This window comes from Anabrus simplex, chromosome 1, assembly GCF_040414725.1.
Source record: "Anabrus simplex isolate iqAnaSimp1 chromosome 1, ASM4041472v1, whole genome shotgun sequence".
Taxonomy (NCBI): Eukaryota; Metazoa; Arthropoda; class Insecta; order Orthoptera; family Tettigoniidae; genus Anabrus; species Anabrus simplex.
Window position 1 is genome coordinate 970,207,210 of NC_090265.1, and position 17,125 is coordinate 970,224,334.

The 17,125-nt window shown below is 36.2% G+C and overlaps 1 protein-coding gene and 1 non-coding gene across 7 annotated transcripts in view; both read left to right on the plus strand.

The window, feature by feature from the left end:
• LOC136857838 (protein sel-1 homolog 1) overlaps window positions 1-17,125 on the plus strand; it is a 275,191-nt gene that overhangs the window by 98,480 nt on the left and 159,586 nt on the right. For all 6 annotated transcript variants that reach the window (XR_010858566.2, XM_067136810.2, XM_067136809.2 and 3 more), the window contains one exon: window positions 14,500-14,654. Coding sequence is in view for 5 of the 6 variants with exons in the window: in XM_067136810.2 (XP_066992911.2) it covers window positions 14,500-14,654 (155 nt within the window). In the remaining variant the exon portion in view is untranslated. The remainder of the gene's footprint in view (window positions 1-14,499; window positions 14,655-17,125) is intronic.
• LOC136859281 (U4 spliceosomal RNA) lies at window positions 13,676-13,817 on the plus strand. The gene has a single exon (XR_010858935.2). It is a non-coding gene; the product is annotated as a U4 spliceosomal RNA (small nuclear RNA).

The window sequence follows — 17,125 nt, forward strand, 5'->3', positions numbered from 1 at the left end:
ATCTAAATCAACAGAAACTATACCAAAGATGACATTGTAAAGAATGTTCACAAAAATTTTTTAGATTTTGTGTGTAATATTATTGTTTACCGTATGTGTGTTATGTTTAGTTTTTAAGTCACTTAACATGTGTAGCTGAAGATGGTCACACAGTGACCAACACTGTCTAGCATAACTTTTGTGTTGTAGTTATTGTTGATTGTGTTTGGACATGATATTAAAAAAAAATACCTTAATGGTTGATAACGCTTACTCACAATTATGTACTCAGATAAGTGAAGAATGCAAAATTGAGACACCAGTCTGACCAGTGTAGTTGTTGAAGACGAAATGGGGCAGACAACTGCAGTTTATCAATGTAAACAGTAAAGGCCATAGGCACTTTATCACACAGTGAGTGCCCAGCATTAAACAAGATGTTCATACAAATTAATCCATTTGAAAGGTAAGTTATGATTCAAAATTCAAATTGCAGCTAGTAGGCAGAGTTTTGCACGAAGCGTTTGCTGAGACCTTTCCAGAAGTCTGACGTGGTAAGTACAGATTGGCAAGAGAAAAGGGAAAGGTGAAAGGACAATCAGGAACCACTTATTTGCACAACACTTGTATATTATATATTATAAACACCAAGTAAAAATATAGTTACATAATCAAGTTTTAGTGTTATTAATATATTGATTTCTACAGAGTAGGGGACGAGATTTAATTGGGACTTTTATAATAAAAATTTAACACCATTAAAAGGGACATTCGGAATAGTATAGATTCAATCTGGAAGAGAAGAATTTTTTTTTTACAAAATTTAATATGCAGGGCGAATGTAAAAAATTAAATCCTGCAAATGATGACCAGATTGCAATATGACTAACAATATTTTAAGAGAAAGAAAAGTACTATATTTAGAAACATATATAAAAACATGAATGCCACTATACTGTAAGAAAACTGCCAGGGTCACCTAGGAAAAAAGGGAGCAATAGGGGAGAAAAAAATCATAGGGCTGGTGAGAGGAGGGGTGAGGAAGATTTTCTGCCTGCATAAAGTTTCAGAACGTAGTTAAGCCACGCACACAATTAATCACTGATTATGATTAATTCTTCAAGCGTCGGCACATGAAGTAAGTAGTGGCAATACCGTATTTCCCGGCATAATTGTCGCCACCGCGTAATTGTCGCATCCTTTATTTTCAATGCAAAAATCGGACTTTAAACATTTAATCGCATAATCGTCGCACGTCCAGATTTTGTTCACCAATCTGGTTAAAAGGTAAATTGGAACTGCAATGTAAGTTGCACATGAATGCTCAATTTAAATACGTGTATAGTTTATGGGCAATTTGGCAACACAGTCACATTTGCGAGATGTTGCACAACGTATAAATAAATAATAGCGGTATATGTACGACGCATGACTTACCGGTAGGCTATCAGCAGTTTGACAACCGTGGTCGCGAGACAGTGTACAATTTATTCACCACCTACATATTATGAGTTCTCATTTGAAATACGTAAGGCTGTAAGTTATCGCTTATCGGCAACATCACCAGGAAGTACCGGTACCAACACACACTTGTCTTCTAGTAGACAAGAGGTCTGATAGAATTCTGCATTATTACAACCACCCGCCCCTCGGCACAACAGTCGCGAAGGACCTTGGCCTAGGAACCGACCGCTGCTCAGCCCAAAGGCCTGCAGATTACGAGGTGTCGTGTGGTCATAGCAATGGATCCTCACGGCCGTTATTCTTGATCTCTAGACCAGGGTCGCCATCTCACCCTCAGATAGCTTCTCAATTGTAATCACGTAGGTTGAGTGGACCTCAGATACAGGTAAAATTCCCTTACCCGGCCATGAATTGAACCCGGGGCCTCCGTGTAAGAGGCAGGCACGCTACCCCTACACCATGGGGCCGGCTCCTGCGTTATTGCGCACGAAGTGAAATCCAAGACGATAACGCAGATTTCCACGGAATTATTCAGCTCGCGGTCAGCCGAATTATTTACGGTGTCTCAGTTGTCATTGCTAGACTCTTATCTTACTACTACGTCATAAGTGTCCGGTCATGGGATGAAAACGTTTACCCAAGCAGTCAAGATAATTATTATCCAATGGTATTAAAGTTTTATTTTATAAACTTGTCAGTAATGTAATGTAAAATCATCAATAACTGGAAAGAAATATTAACCTAATTACCGTATGTTTAAAAGAAATTGAAAAAATGAATGTTTGTTACTGACGTGGAATAATATCAATAAGTTATTGAATTTACCACCTAATCAATACAAACTGTCATACTTTAGTTGGTTTACTTTGGCATATTAATTAAAATGGTACATGTTTCGCCTTGAATTCAGGCATCATCAGCCATTATCTTAACTTAAAAATAGAAACAGGCATGTGATTTATATATATATATATGAAATAAAATTAAAAAACCTTGGAGAGACTAAAATTACAATTAACATATAGTAAAAGAATTAAAGTTAAGTTGGTTAAAAACACATTACAATGAGTCAGTAAAATAACAATTGGTGAAAGTAATGGTGATATGACATTAGAAAGTTTCTATTATAATTAAAAAGAAAGAACAAAGCAACAGTTTGTCATAAACGAGTGATAGGATTGCTAAAAATTATGTTGGCCGACCAGCGGTTACAACGAAAATGACAGTGATGGTCGTATTTAATAAAAATGTAGCTTAAAATAATAGTGAAATACGGTCATGTGACCGTCAATTCTTGTTGACTAGAGATAAATCGAAAGTCAATAGCATATGGTGATATGGTTCAGTTTAATAAGAATACCAAGTTGAATAACGATGTTTAAATAGGGCCTTTATGGACCATCTCAATTTGTTGCAAATACTGCAGTGTTCTTAAGAATGTGTGGATGATTGACATTCAAGTCGATACAGAAGTGTTACAGTTGAATCTGTAAAAGGAAACAAAAAACGTGGTATTAATTGAGTGAAAAATCATAATTGAATGTAAAAGTGAAGATTGTGTACACTTACCATTAGACTAAGAGAGGGTAGTTTGTTATGTTATTACGTTATTAACTGAACGTTATTGTCGGCTGTCTGCTTCTTACTGCGAGTGTTGTAACAGTATGTTTGAGTTGGAGGTGGAACTGTTTGCGAAGGTGTGGCTATGGGCTTGTTTGTAGTGCTTGGAGGGGAGTTGCTATTGGCGGAAGAGAGAGGGGGAAGTGTGCTGCTGCGCGTGTTGTAACGGTGAGATGCCATTGGAGGGAGCGAAAATACAGTGGGTGTGGCTAAGGGTCTATTGGTAGCATTTGAATTAGAGGTAATGGTAGTGAGGGGAAAGGGGGGGGGGGGATTGTGTTAGTTGTAGAGGAGGTAGGGGGGCTTATTGATTTGAGGTTGAAAACTTTTAGGAATATATTGGTGAGGGGAATTGAATCTTGTAATAGATATAAAGTCTGTTCGTACAAGGGGCTTTTTTTTTATCAATGATATCGTTTAAGTTCTTATCTTTGTTGAAATGTTGGTCTAGGAAAATGAATAAATTTTCATACTCAGTCATAAGTTTACTTTTGTTGACTCTTTTAAGGATATGAAGGTCTTGTTCTATAGTGGTAAATTTGTGTCCTGTGTCCCTCATGTGGTTGGCCATTGCTGAAAATTTGTTATGTCTTTGTGCATTATAATGTTCGGCGTATCTAGTGGAGAAGCTGCGGCCAGTTTGGCCAACATAGGAAAAATTACATGTGGATCATTTTAGTCTGTATATTCCTGATCCAGAGTAACTATTGTCTGTGATGTTAAAAGAGTTATGATTAAAGAATAGATTACGATTAGTGTTTTTTGTTGTATAGGCTATTTTTACATCATGCTTCATTATACAGATTTCACCCAGAGAACCAGTCGTGATGTAAACATAAGCACGTGCTTGGGTTAATGTTTATTGGTTAGTGTTGCCGCGGGACACCTACGCGGAGACATGAAACTAGTTCGTTAGCCACATCATGGCTAATGCGATCCTAGATGCAAAATGTCCGAAATATAATTCCTCAAATAATTTAAGTCAGAGAAATATACAAAATACTATTTGTATTCAATGTTATTTAATATAAACAAGCATTTCAAATTGAAGAGCACAAGGGACGCATTCGCTCATGCTTGACCCGCCTATTTGTTAAGCTGTGAGCTTGGGAAGCAAGCAGATACAGTGCGTGAGTGAGACATTACTGGTTCTTGTTCAATGTAGATCACCGGGTTGAGTTCGTTCAGCATCGCAAAGGGAAACCTTTGAAAAGTTGCGAGAAGGCAATTGCATTGAATGTCTTTCATAAATTTTGTAAGAAATACCCGACTTTAGCTTAAAGGATTTGTGAAGCTGACATCCGAGTTCACTTGTGTTTCGGAGTGGAGCATTAATACCGCGCGCAGCGAACGACTGCACCAACTATTGGTAAGAACACCTGGGAAATCGAAGAAGCGCTTACTTGGAAGGCGTTCGTCCTTTATCATATTCTGATTAGGTAAAGTACCGGTACTGTACATTTTATTGTTTTAATATTGCCTCTTCTAAGTTCCTCGCTAGAATTTTACTTTATTAGAATATTAAATGTGTGAAGTTTTACTTATATGCGCTGTTATGATTGATTTATTACGTATTTACGTTTCAGCCATAAATTCAAATGTACCTTTCTTTTCTGATATGTTAAATATCGAGATGCCATTTATCATTCATTATTGTTTATTTTTCGCGGACAGTGAGTATAATTTGTGCCGTAATCCGCATCACAATTGCCTGTCAACTACTGTACATGTTGACGTCAGTGATATCCGGCAAAAGTCTATGTAGAGCTAATCCTGATGTAATCGCCGCAATCAAGCGAAGTAACAACAGTTTCAAGACTGCCCACGTGGTTCCTGCCATATGTCCGGGAGTAGCCCAGTGATTCTCCAATCAGCGTTTAGACCGCGGATGGATACATACGGATACACATTTTTCTTTGTTTACATCAGGTTCGGTTCTCTCGGTGACGGGAGAATAGTGAATTGGATATCGGATAAATACCATAGTTATTGAATGTGAATTTAACGTATTTTGGTTTAATGGGTTTCAATGGGGTTAAATTTGTAGCTAATTTTAATTTGGTTTTATTGATGATTTTATCAATTATATCTGTATGAAATCCATTGAATTTAGCTATTTCTTTAATGAATTGTAATTCTTTCTTTAAATTACTGGGGGACATAGGGATTTTTAATGCCCTATATATTAGACTGTGATAAGTGGCTTTTTTATGTGAGTTGGGATGTAAAGAATCATTTTTTACGGTTGTTGGAGAAAAGGTGGGTTTTCTGTATATTTGGAAGTCGAACTTGTTTGATAATCGTGTGATTTTGATGTCTAAGAAATTTAAAGAGCTATTGATTTCATCTTCTTTAGTGAATTTAATGTTATTGTCCAAATTGTTGAGGAAGGATAATATGTTGTCACTGTTATTGATTTGTTTATCTATGATTGCTATGGTATCATCGACATAACGATGCCAAAGACAGAGTCCGTTGATGTTATTGATAATTTTGCTGTGTTCGAGGTTATCCAAGTATATATCAGCTAATATTCCAGATAACGGGTCTCCCATCGCCAAACCTTCCGTTTGTAAATTTTCTTATTGAAGGTGAAGTAATTATTGTTTAAAACGAAACTAAGTAATTTTAACCACTCATCAATTTCGATTTTACTCAATTTGCTATGTTTCGATAGATTGTTCCTTATGATATTAATAGTATTATTGATAGGGATATTTGTATACATGTTGGTGATATCGAAAGAGCATGAAACGTGGTTTTGTTGTAGATTGAATTTATTTAGGGAATTGCAAAGTTCGATTGAGTTTTTTATGGGGTTGGAGTTGTTGAATTTGAAATGTTTTTTCAGGAATTTGTGTAGGAATTGAGAAGTTTTATAGGTAGGACTATTCATACTATTAATTATAGGTCGAATGGGGACTTCCTTTTTATGAATTTTGGGTAATGATCTTACTGTAGGTAACTTTGGGTTCATTATGGTTAATTTCTGATAATTGTGATCATTTAAAATAAAAGTAGAGTTTTTGAGAAGGTTCTTTAAATCGCGCTGTATTTTGTTTGTTGGATCTTTATTAATTATAGTATAGGTTTTGTCTGATAGAAAGGTTTCTGTTTTATCTATGTAATCTTGTTTATTCATTATTACTATGGTGTTGCCTTTATCTGCTTTGGTTATTACTACATTACTATTATGGATTTTAGATTTCAGATTTAGGATTTGTTTTGAGATGTTGTAGTTGTTAGATGTTATCTCATTAAACAATGTTGGGAGACTCTTTTTTACTTCATAACGTACGTCATTTTGCTTCTCAATCGGAATTTGTTTATCAATATTAGTTTCGGTTTCAGCGATGGTAGTAATTATGTCGTCTGCTTTTTTGTGATTAGGCCAATTATATTTAATAGCCTTATCCAATAGATTCATCTCTTGTTTGGAGAAGGCAGTATTAGAAAGATTGATAGTAGTGGAAATGTTAGTCAAATGGGAAGGGGGCACTTTTTTAGTTGTGTTATGGTCGGAAGTTTTGCGTTTGTTTTCTTGTAAACAAGATAATTTATGGTTTAGGGTTTTCTGTTTCCTGTCTAGTATGTAAGATAGTTTAAGGTCAGTGTGTCTTAAAAATGAATTCCATTCAAGTGGAGGTAGTTTTTGAGAGATGGTCAAATGTGTCCTGTATAATTGTAAATTCAGTGGAGATTTCTTCCTGTATAATAGCTTGATTTCATTTTTTAACCAAATGCTGTTTACTTTCTTTTGAGTGACATTAGATTTTGAATGGGGATGACCTTTTCGTTGCAAAGATTTGAGAAACTTAGGAACCAACTCTAATTTCAAGCAATCTATAAGAAACTTAATATCTCTAGAAATCTTGCCTATTTTAATTCTTAGGTTCAAATACTTATTAGGTTTTATCATTGCCTGGTTGGCATTAATATTACATGTGATAAATATCATTCTTGATCCGTATTGATGATACTTGAATGGAATAATATCAATAAGTTAATTTATTGAATTTACCACCTAATCAATACAAAATGTCATACTTAAGTTGGTTTACTTTGGCATATTAATTAAAATGGTACATGTTTCGCCTTGAATTCAGGCATCATCAGCCATTATCTTAACTTAAAAATAGAAACAGGCATCTGATTTTTATATACATGAAATAAAATTAAAAAACCTTGGAGACTAAAACTTATGACTGAGTATGAAAATTTATTCATTTTCCTAGACCAACATTTCAACAAAGATAAGAACTTAAACGATATCATTGATAAAAAAAAGCCCCTTGTACGAAGAGATTTTATATCTATTACAAGATTCAATTCCCCTCACCAATATATTCCTAAAAGTTTTCAACCTCAAATCAATAAGCCCCCCTACCTCCTCTACAACTAACACAATCCCTCCCCCCCTTCCCCTCACTGCCATTACCTCTAATTTAAATGCTACCAATAGACCCTTAGCCACACCCACTGTATTTTCGCTCCCTCCAACGGCATCTCACCGTTACAACACGCGCAGCAGCACACTTCCCCCTCTCTCTTCCGCCAATAGCAACTCCCCTCCAAGCACTACAAACAAGCCCATAGCCACACCTTCGCAAACAGTTCCACCTCCAACTCAAACATACTGTTACAACACTCAGAGTAAGAAGCGGACAGTCGACAATAACGTTCAGTTAATAACGTAATAACATAACAAACTACACCCTCTCTTAGTCTAATGGTAAGTGTACACAATCTTCACTTTTACATTCAATTATGATTTTTCACTCAATTAATACCACGTTTTTTGTTTCCTTTTACAGATTCAACTGTAACACTTCTGTACCGACTTGAATGTCAATCATCCACACATTCTTAAGAACACTGCAGTATTTGCAACAAATTGAGATGGTCCATAAAGGCCCTATTTAAACATCGTTATTCAACTTGGTATTCTTATTAAACTGAACCATATCACCATATGCCATTGACTTTCGATTTATCTCTAGCCAACAAGTATTGACGGTCACATGACCGTATTTCACTATTATTTTAAGCTACATTTTTATTAAATACGACCATCATTGTCATTTTTGTTGTAACCGCTGGTCGGCCAACATAATTTTTAGCAATCCTATCACTCGTTTATGACAAACTGTTGCTTTGTTCTTTCTTTTTAATTATAATAGAAACCTTCTAATGTCATATCACCATTACTTTCACCAATTGTTATTTTACTGACTCATTGTAATATGTTTTTAACCAACTTAACTTTAATTCTTTTACTATATGTTAATTGTAATTTTAGTCTCTCCAAGGTTTTTAAATTTTATTTCATGTATATATAAATCAGATGCCTGTTTCTATTTTTAAGTTAAGATAATGGCTGATGATGCCTGAATTCAAGGCGAAACATGTACCATTTTAATTAATATGCCAAAGTAAACCAACTTAAGTATGACATTTTGTATTGATTAGGTGGTAAATTCAATAAATTAACTTATTGATATTATTCCATTCAAGTATCATCAATACGGATCAAGAATGATATTTATCGCATGTAATGTTACTGACGTCTCGGAACACGGTCAACTACAGTAGATCCACACCGCGCTAGCTAGAGCGATGTATGAAGATGACCGTGCTCCGGTTTGCGAGCTTTGCGCGAGCGCACTAGTGTGTTACAACCAACGAGCTCAAGTGATAACCTGCATGCTTCCTTGCTGCCTAACAGTATTTACTGCTCTGGAATAGACAAATCACAGATGTATTGATTTTGTGACTGACGGGATTACTGTAGATATGTGTGCGTGAGAATTTAAGTTTTTAATTTGTGTTTGGGTTGTTCGTAGAAATAATTTGTTTTAATAGTGAACAATTACAGAAAGTCATTTATATTGCAAAACATTAACGTGTGAAGCATTTATGAGAGATTATGGGTGAATATAGAAACTATTCTGCGCGCTTCAAGCTAAGCGTAATTGCCTTCGCTGAACAGCACGGGAACAGAGCTGCAGAAAGAAAATTTTCAGTGAGTGTAAAGTTGGTGGGTTACTGGCGGAAATTAAAAAAAACAAACTAAAAAGCACAAACTCTTCTAGACGTGCGTTTAGAGGTCCTAAAACGAGGGAAGGTTCCTATAATTGACGAAGAAGTGTTTATGTACGTCAATGAAATACGTAGCAATGACTGCAGTGTATCATATGAAATGTTACAAATTAAGGGACGGGAGGTAGCACACAAACACAACATAACTCAGTTTAAGGCAAGTCATGGGTGGATTAAGGGGTTCATGCGATGACAGAATCTGTCAGTGCGAAGGCGAACAACACTAAGCCAAAAGTTGCCTGCTGATTACACGGACAAGATTGTAAATTTCACCGATTTGTCATACGTTTGCGCTAGGAAACTTCGTACTAGCTTTCTCAAATCGGTAATGCCAATCAGACTCCAGTCTTTTTTGATATGCCTCGCAAGAGCACTATTGTGCTAAAAGTATCACGGAGTGTATTAATGAAAACCAGCGGTAGTGAGAAGTTGCGATGCACGGCAATGCTAGACATTACAGCTGACGGTAAAAAGTTGCCGCCTTACATCATTTTCAAGAGGAAAACGATGCCTAAGAATATACAGTTTCCCCGCGGAATTCATGTATGAGTGCAACCAAAGGGTTGGATGGATGTAGAACTCATGCTAGACTGGGTTAAAACTGTGTGGATAGAAGACCCAGTGCACTACTAAAACAACCAGCTCTGCTTGTTTTAGATAGTTTCCGAGGTCACCTCGTGAGCGAAGTGAAACAACTTCTCAGTAAAAATAAGACACGACAGATAGTCATTCCTGGTGGTCTAACATCTGCTTTTCAGCCACTAGACATATGTATTAATAAACCCTTTAAAGACCACACGTCGATTTTACGAGTGGATGATGAGCGGTGATCAGCAGTTGACGCCCGCTGGAAATATCAGGCGTCCACCCTTGGACTTGTTATGCTCGTGGGTGATGAAGAGTTGGGATCTTATATCACCTGAACTGTCCGGCTCCATGGCTAAATGGTTAGTGTGCTGGCCTTCGGTCACAAGGGTCCCGGGTTCGATTCCCGGCAGGGTCGGGAATTTTAACCTTCATTGGTTCATTTCGCTGGCACGGGGGCTGGGTGTATGTGTTGTCTTCATCTTCATTTCGTCCTCATCATGACGTGCAGGTCGCCTACAGGAGTCAAATCGAAAGACCTGCACCTGGCGAGCCGAACTTCAAATGGACTGGGATTTTGAATGCACTAGACGGATCCGAAGATGACGCAGTGTGGCAGAGAGACGAAGAATCTGATACTGTTATTAACAGCGGTGAGGACGGCGCATCAGATACCAAAACCTGCGATAGCGACACAGAAGATTTGGAATAAATTGTGTACCGGTAAGTCCGTATTTCACAACAAAGCGATAATTTTTTGCAAGTGTAATATTTTAACTTTAATACTCAAATTAATGACAATTAACTTAATACGTTCGTTTTTATTTTCAGGTTAAAAAACCTTTGCCGAATTGTTGCGAATAATTATGAATTTTGTTTTAGACTATTTTAATTATTTTGATGTATAAACGCAAATATTATGTGCATCTTAAATTTGTATCAAATACAATTTCGTTATGAATAAATATTTTGAGTAATACAAATACTGGTATTAAAAATTCTTCGTATAATGGTCGTACCCTACTATTTTTTCAAAAATTTTGGTATAAAAAGTGCAACAATTATACCAGGAAATACGGTAACTGTTTGAAAATTATAAATTAAGTTCAGAGAGAACATACTCCTAGATAATTTTAATTGCCGCACAAAATGTTTTACTGCGAATCATGCCTGAAGGGCATAATGGAAGAGATTAATAGTTCGTACTATAAGTTGAAAATGTATAATATAACTATTTAAAATAGTTTATTTGAATGCGCCTTGATCAATACACTCATTAAATGAAAGAAAAACTATTTATTAAACCAAACATGTTTCGGGAAATCTCAACCATTCCCTTCCTCTGTGGTCAGATCAAAGAACAAAACAATATCACACAATATTTTGTTTTACAATTTAAAGAACTATTGTCCTCATACACCATACCAAAGAGTAAAAAGAAATATTATAAAAATGATCAATACATAAAAGTTTGGTTGAATTGAATGAGAATACTATATAAATTTAGGATCTTCAAGTATTTCTTCTTTTCTTCTTTTTGCTTCTTAAATGATCATATGCTAGTCTATACAGTGGGTTATCTTCTGCACTTCTCTCATTTAAACTTGATTCAAAATTATTTTTTTGTGTAAGGTAAATTTCTAAATTTTCCAAAACATTAATTAATTTTCCCTTTGTGGCCGAATGTAATAATTTCATGTCATTGGAAATGTCTGTAAATTTATGATTCATTTCAATCATGTTCTCCCATTGCCGAATATCTTTTATGTTTAACCGCATTAACAATACGATTAATTTTTGCTCACTCAGTCAGACGTCGAAAGTTCAGATGTATAGTAGCAGTTACAGTATGGTATCGCATACGGTCCAGCCGTAATGAGAGTCCGAACGCCTCCCTCCATGCAGTTCGTCACTGGAAGTCCGACTGCCTGTTCGACGTCAGGGCAGGCATTTATAGTGGAAGATAGCAGAATCCAGAATGTACGATAAATGGGCGTGACGTACATATGCAGCGGAAGAGGGGAGGGGACGCAGGGAGAGCAGTAGTAGAGTGCATAGCGGGCTGGGTAGGCAGACAAAGCACATGCAGTAGTGAGATCAGGCCGGAGAAGTTGACAGATGGTAAAGTAGAAATCTTGAAGTAATAAGTACATAGAGGAGCACGTTACAACTGGTACTAATTATGAGATAAGATTTTGTGTACGTGTTAAAATGTAGTGTTGATTAGGTGGACTAAGCCCTTTTCTACTGGAATTGGGAAATCAACATGGATCATGAAAATTATAAACTATGATGCAGAAACGATGACTAGTTTTAAGCTTTAGACAACATCTACCTAAACAATGTCTAAGTTATGCACAGTGTTCCATTGCATAAACAGTGTTCAGCCAGTGTTTAGCTAGACGTCATTTAGAGTTTCAATATTGGTTCAAAAATGGAAATGGAAGTATCTTCTATGCAACTCTTTGCTTGTCGCAACCAACTAAATTCGTCGGTGCGCGCTTCAAATGTAAGTCAGCTGTTGTCTTCCTACACATTGCTCAAATATGGCTAAGCATGAACATGGCTTGCCCACAGATACAAATATCGCTTTCGGTGGAATTGAAATATATTATTGAGACTAATGCTACTTGCCACCATATGAAGAAATGCGGCTTTGATTATAGTGTTTCTGCGGTGAGTGTGATCTAAATAACATCGGCGAAGGGAAGAGGAAACTATAGTACTGTGCAACTGAATAAGGTGTATGGGCCATATACATGTAGCAATCAGCCCATTAAGTCTCGCATGTTCGGTCCCCTTGTTCATTAATGATCTCTGGAATGTCCTCTCTGGAATCTGTTTTTTGCCTTAAAGTATCTATACATATACTTCCATTGCTCCCTAAAATTCATATGGCTGCCAGTTATGTTTGCCGTGTTATCCTTAGCTCACTTTTTTCACTGAATTCAATTTCGTAGTGAGTTGCTTCAATCTCTCCTTACTCCTTCAACCATTCCTAACTCTATTTCTTTCTAATACGCACTTCAATTTTATTTCCCTGTTATAATGTGTGTCCTTACTATTCCTTACCCCTTTGAAAGGTACATACAGTGAAACCTTGTTAGTATATTCCTCATTAACACATTTTCCCCACTTAGCACATAGTAAATTTGAAGTCCCAATTCTCATCGTATTACATCTATGTAAAAAATACCTTGCTTATTGTGTTATGAATTTTTGCTATTACCGCTTAATAGGATCACATTTTTCCTAGCCCTGAAAATGTTGTTTGCCATCGCTTATGAAAGAAATGTGATTTCCAACTCTGGTAAGAACCGTCAACACAGTTGCGTGTTTTCACAGGATAAATTGCACCTTTGAGGCTCAAGCAGTTAGCCTCAGGAATGTTCCGTTTTCCTTGCCAGCTGGCAGCAAGATTGCTGAATAACACAGTGAGCCTGTTTGTGCTTTTATTTTGCATTCCATTCAAGAGTTAGAAATTTATTTTATGTTGAGTGGTACAGTGAGATGTAGTGAATATTTATTACGTAATAGCCTATATCTGGATTAGGAACATAATCGTCGAAAGTTGCCTAGCATGCTGCATATTTGTCTTGTGATAGCAGAGTTATGTATATAGAAAAAGTAATGAATTTTGTTACTGATGAAGACAAAAATCAAAATCTGTCAGAAAGTAAGCGCAAAGTGGTGACGTGAATTAAGACTGACTGCGGATTGGAGTCGATCTTGCGCAAATGTTGAGATTCGTACATTCGAGCACTTGAGTTGGTCCTGATCAAAGTTTTGTCGGATTCAAAATGGCAGCTAAAGTCATTCCCTGTTGTTGCGCATGGTCAAGTGTAACTTCCAATTCGTCTAATAGTGTGACCTAAAAAATACATGTTTGAAAACCCACTGGTCCAAAATAAAATTTTTCTAGTAACATTTGTTTGCGCAGTGGCAATATCGTAACCAATGAGGTTTTTCCGAGGTGCGATTATTGCTAGTTGGAAACTTTTTTTTTTTTTTTTGATAGAGTGTGGCCCGCAATAATACTTTTGTCATATTTTATGAGCCCCCGTACAAATATTTTCATATTTGTTGTCCGATGTTTTTCACACCTTTGAGTGCACTGTGATTTTATAAGTCCCAGTGGGTTTTCACATTTGTTCTCTCATGTTTTTCACACCTTTTAATACTTTCCTCTCATCTTTAGAAATGGAAGATGTAGTTTTCACTGTACCCACAGATATACCATGTAAAATGCCCTCAGGTCGTAAAAAATGTTATCTAGTGTTTCCATAACCCTGTTGAATAGTTTTTATTTGTATATTCAGTAGCAAGTTTTCTCTTATAAATACAATAAAAAATGTACAGAGTGTGTGATAAACAATATCTGTTAATATAAAATACAGTCCTTTTATAAATTTAACCCTACAACTTGATATGTTGTTGCTTCCGCTCATTTTTCACTTCTCAAAGATTTTAATTACATTATACCATTATGATTTTCAATCTTGTGTATGTAGGCTAAGTGTGATTTTAAAAAATGTGTATAGGTATTAATTCATGAACTTGTTTGGCAATATTTCAAATTTATCTCATGTTGTGATTTTGGTACAAAGGAAATTTTAAAAAATCAGCAAACATTGCAAAGATACGAGCAAGGTTAAGAGCGAATAAATTTGTGTTGCTTTCAACTTCTTTTGTAGGATAAAACATGAAAGAGAATAATCTCATTTCCTATGTATGTAATCTTTTGTTTTTCAGTTGCTGAGGAAGTATCCTTGTCAGGAGGCCAGGCAGTACAGAGAGTTCGTTTACTGGATGAATATGAAAATTCAGGCTATTCTTCAGGATACCTTGATAATGATCTCCTGGAATATTATCAGTTGCTGGCTGAGAAAGGTGACGTTCAGGCACAGGTATAGTGAGGATTGAGGAATATTAATGATTGTGATTGATACCACTCATTCCTAGCATTATTAGTCAAATGATTAGTGTACTAGTTTATTGTACCAAAGTTTGAGCAAACAGTCCTGACTGAGGTCGATGAATTTTTCATCATAATCTGCATGGATTAGACCCGAGACCTGTTGTGTCCTGATGAAGCTGTTCACTCCTTGTCATAATGGCACTTCATTTCCTTTTTTAGTTTATAGCAGTGTATTCTAGTTTGTCATCAATTCAGAGTAAATGATGATAAATCAAGCTCCTTCAGTTAGATATGGTGTTTGTTTTGCACATGTGGTATCTTGCAGACTTCTTTTTTATTTTGATTGTTGAGAAGAAAGTACTTGTACATTCAGAGGATTTTTTAAATACAGGAATAAGGTATTTGTGCCATGTTAGCAATGAAAGAACACTGGTAAACTAGGCTTTCTTCCTGCAATTTCCTGCTTTGTCTACACAAAATCATTGGGTCCACTTGTCAGAGCACTAACTGTAAATAACAATAATGTGATGTGACCTGTTAGTTACAATAGAATGTGGAACTGCATTAATTCTCCAGGTAGCATCAAATCAACTCCAACAAATTGTACCATCTGAAATATGCTCTTTGGAGGATAGGGACTTACCTTATTTGGTCATTAGTGTGGAAATAAAATATATTCAGGGTTAATTAATGGACATGAATTAATACTGGATTTTTCTTTTAATTCATTAACAGTACTAAGAGTTACACTTTAAACAGAATACTAGGCAATCACAGTGTCATTGTATTCAGGTTTTAGTACAAGTTGAAGATAAAAAGATAGAAATGAGAATAGGAACATACACTGAGGACTACGGCACTCACCTTATTATTACTTGGCTTTTTCAGAGTTACAGAACCTCTTTTCAAGATTTCTTTAACAGTTTCTTGGTGAAGCTGTTCTAAGTTATTACTGTTCATACACATCACATACTAGATTCTGACTTTAGTTATTCAAAGTTTGTGTTCTTTTACATTGCAGAGCTATTGTCGAAGCTTCAACATTGATTCAAAATTGATAGTACACAGGTGTACTTCACAAAATAAATACTTTCAATCAGCGGAAAAGGAACTCTTGTTAATCACTTTGAGCTCTAAGAAAGGCTGTCATCATAACATTTTGTCAGGTAGGGAGAACACGCAACATCATAAGGGAGGGAAATCCACCCTCGTTTCTCAGCTTCGAAACAAAACTAGACAGGAAGGGGTGAAGTAAATTGGTGATCTATTGAATTCTGAACAATAACAGTTTTGGGAAGCTTTTCAAGGTTGTTCTGCCCACATAGGTTTCCTCCTTCCTAATCAAATCAGTCACCACTGATGTGCGTTTAGGGCTTTTGCCCATGTGGCATATTCCAGGTCAGTTGTTTTCATAATCTGTCTTTAAATTATTTAAAAACAGTTGGGAATCTGACATCTCCCTTGGTAAATTATTCCAGTCTCAAATTCCTCTTCCTATAATTTCTCCTCTTGAATTCCAACTTCATATTATGATCCTTCCTACTTTAAAAATTCCATTCAAGCTTATTCATCTACTATTGTCATTTCACACCACCTCACCAGTGATGGTTCAAAACACACCAGTTAGTCGAACCACCTCGCCTCCTTACTCCCAAGTCTTTCCAGCCCAAGTTTGCAGGATTTTATCACTACTTTTTTGTCAGAAATTCCCCAGAACAAATTGTGCTACTTTCTTTTGGATCCTTTCCAGTTCTTCAATCGAGTAATCTTGGTAAGCGCCACTGGAACCATGCTCTTACCAGTGACTTATAAATCTTAATTCTATCATCTAACTTTTCCCTACCTTTGCCATACCTCCTGCTGACCTTCACCCTTTTATTGATATTACATGTCTCTTGTTTTTACCATTTTAAAAGTTATGCCTCCACTAATGATATCCATATATCCTTAGTTTCCCTCTGATGCATTCAGTCTTCATTGACTTGATTGAAAAGAGAAACACACAAAGAAGTGTCACAGAAGACAAGCTTCAGATCTGTAAGACTACGTTCCTCCCCACTTAATTTTATGGCTCAGACTAGAGGAAAGAAGCCTGACAGCAGAGTAACAAGCTTAGAAATGAAACAAGACTAGGAAAGAAAGAAAGAAAGAAACTCTGAAACTAGGAAAGAAGGAATATGGAACAAAACTCGTAAGAGAAGAGCTTGGAGGTGACCTCTGTAGTGTATGATATTTACAAGAAGTTAACTCAAATGGTTTGGTTACATGGTCTGTATGGATACTGAGAGGAAATCTAAACAAGTATTTGAGGCTAGACGTGAGGGAACTAAAAGAAGGGGGATATCCACAGATGAATGGGGGTCGCATGGTTAACAAAATTGCGAAGTACCGAGCAAATAACACACATAAAGTAAGGCAACTGGTACGGGAGAGAACTGAGTACTGAAGATGGTTGGAAGA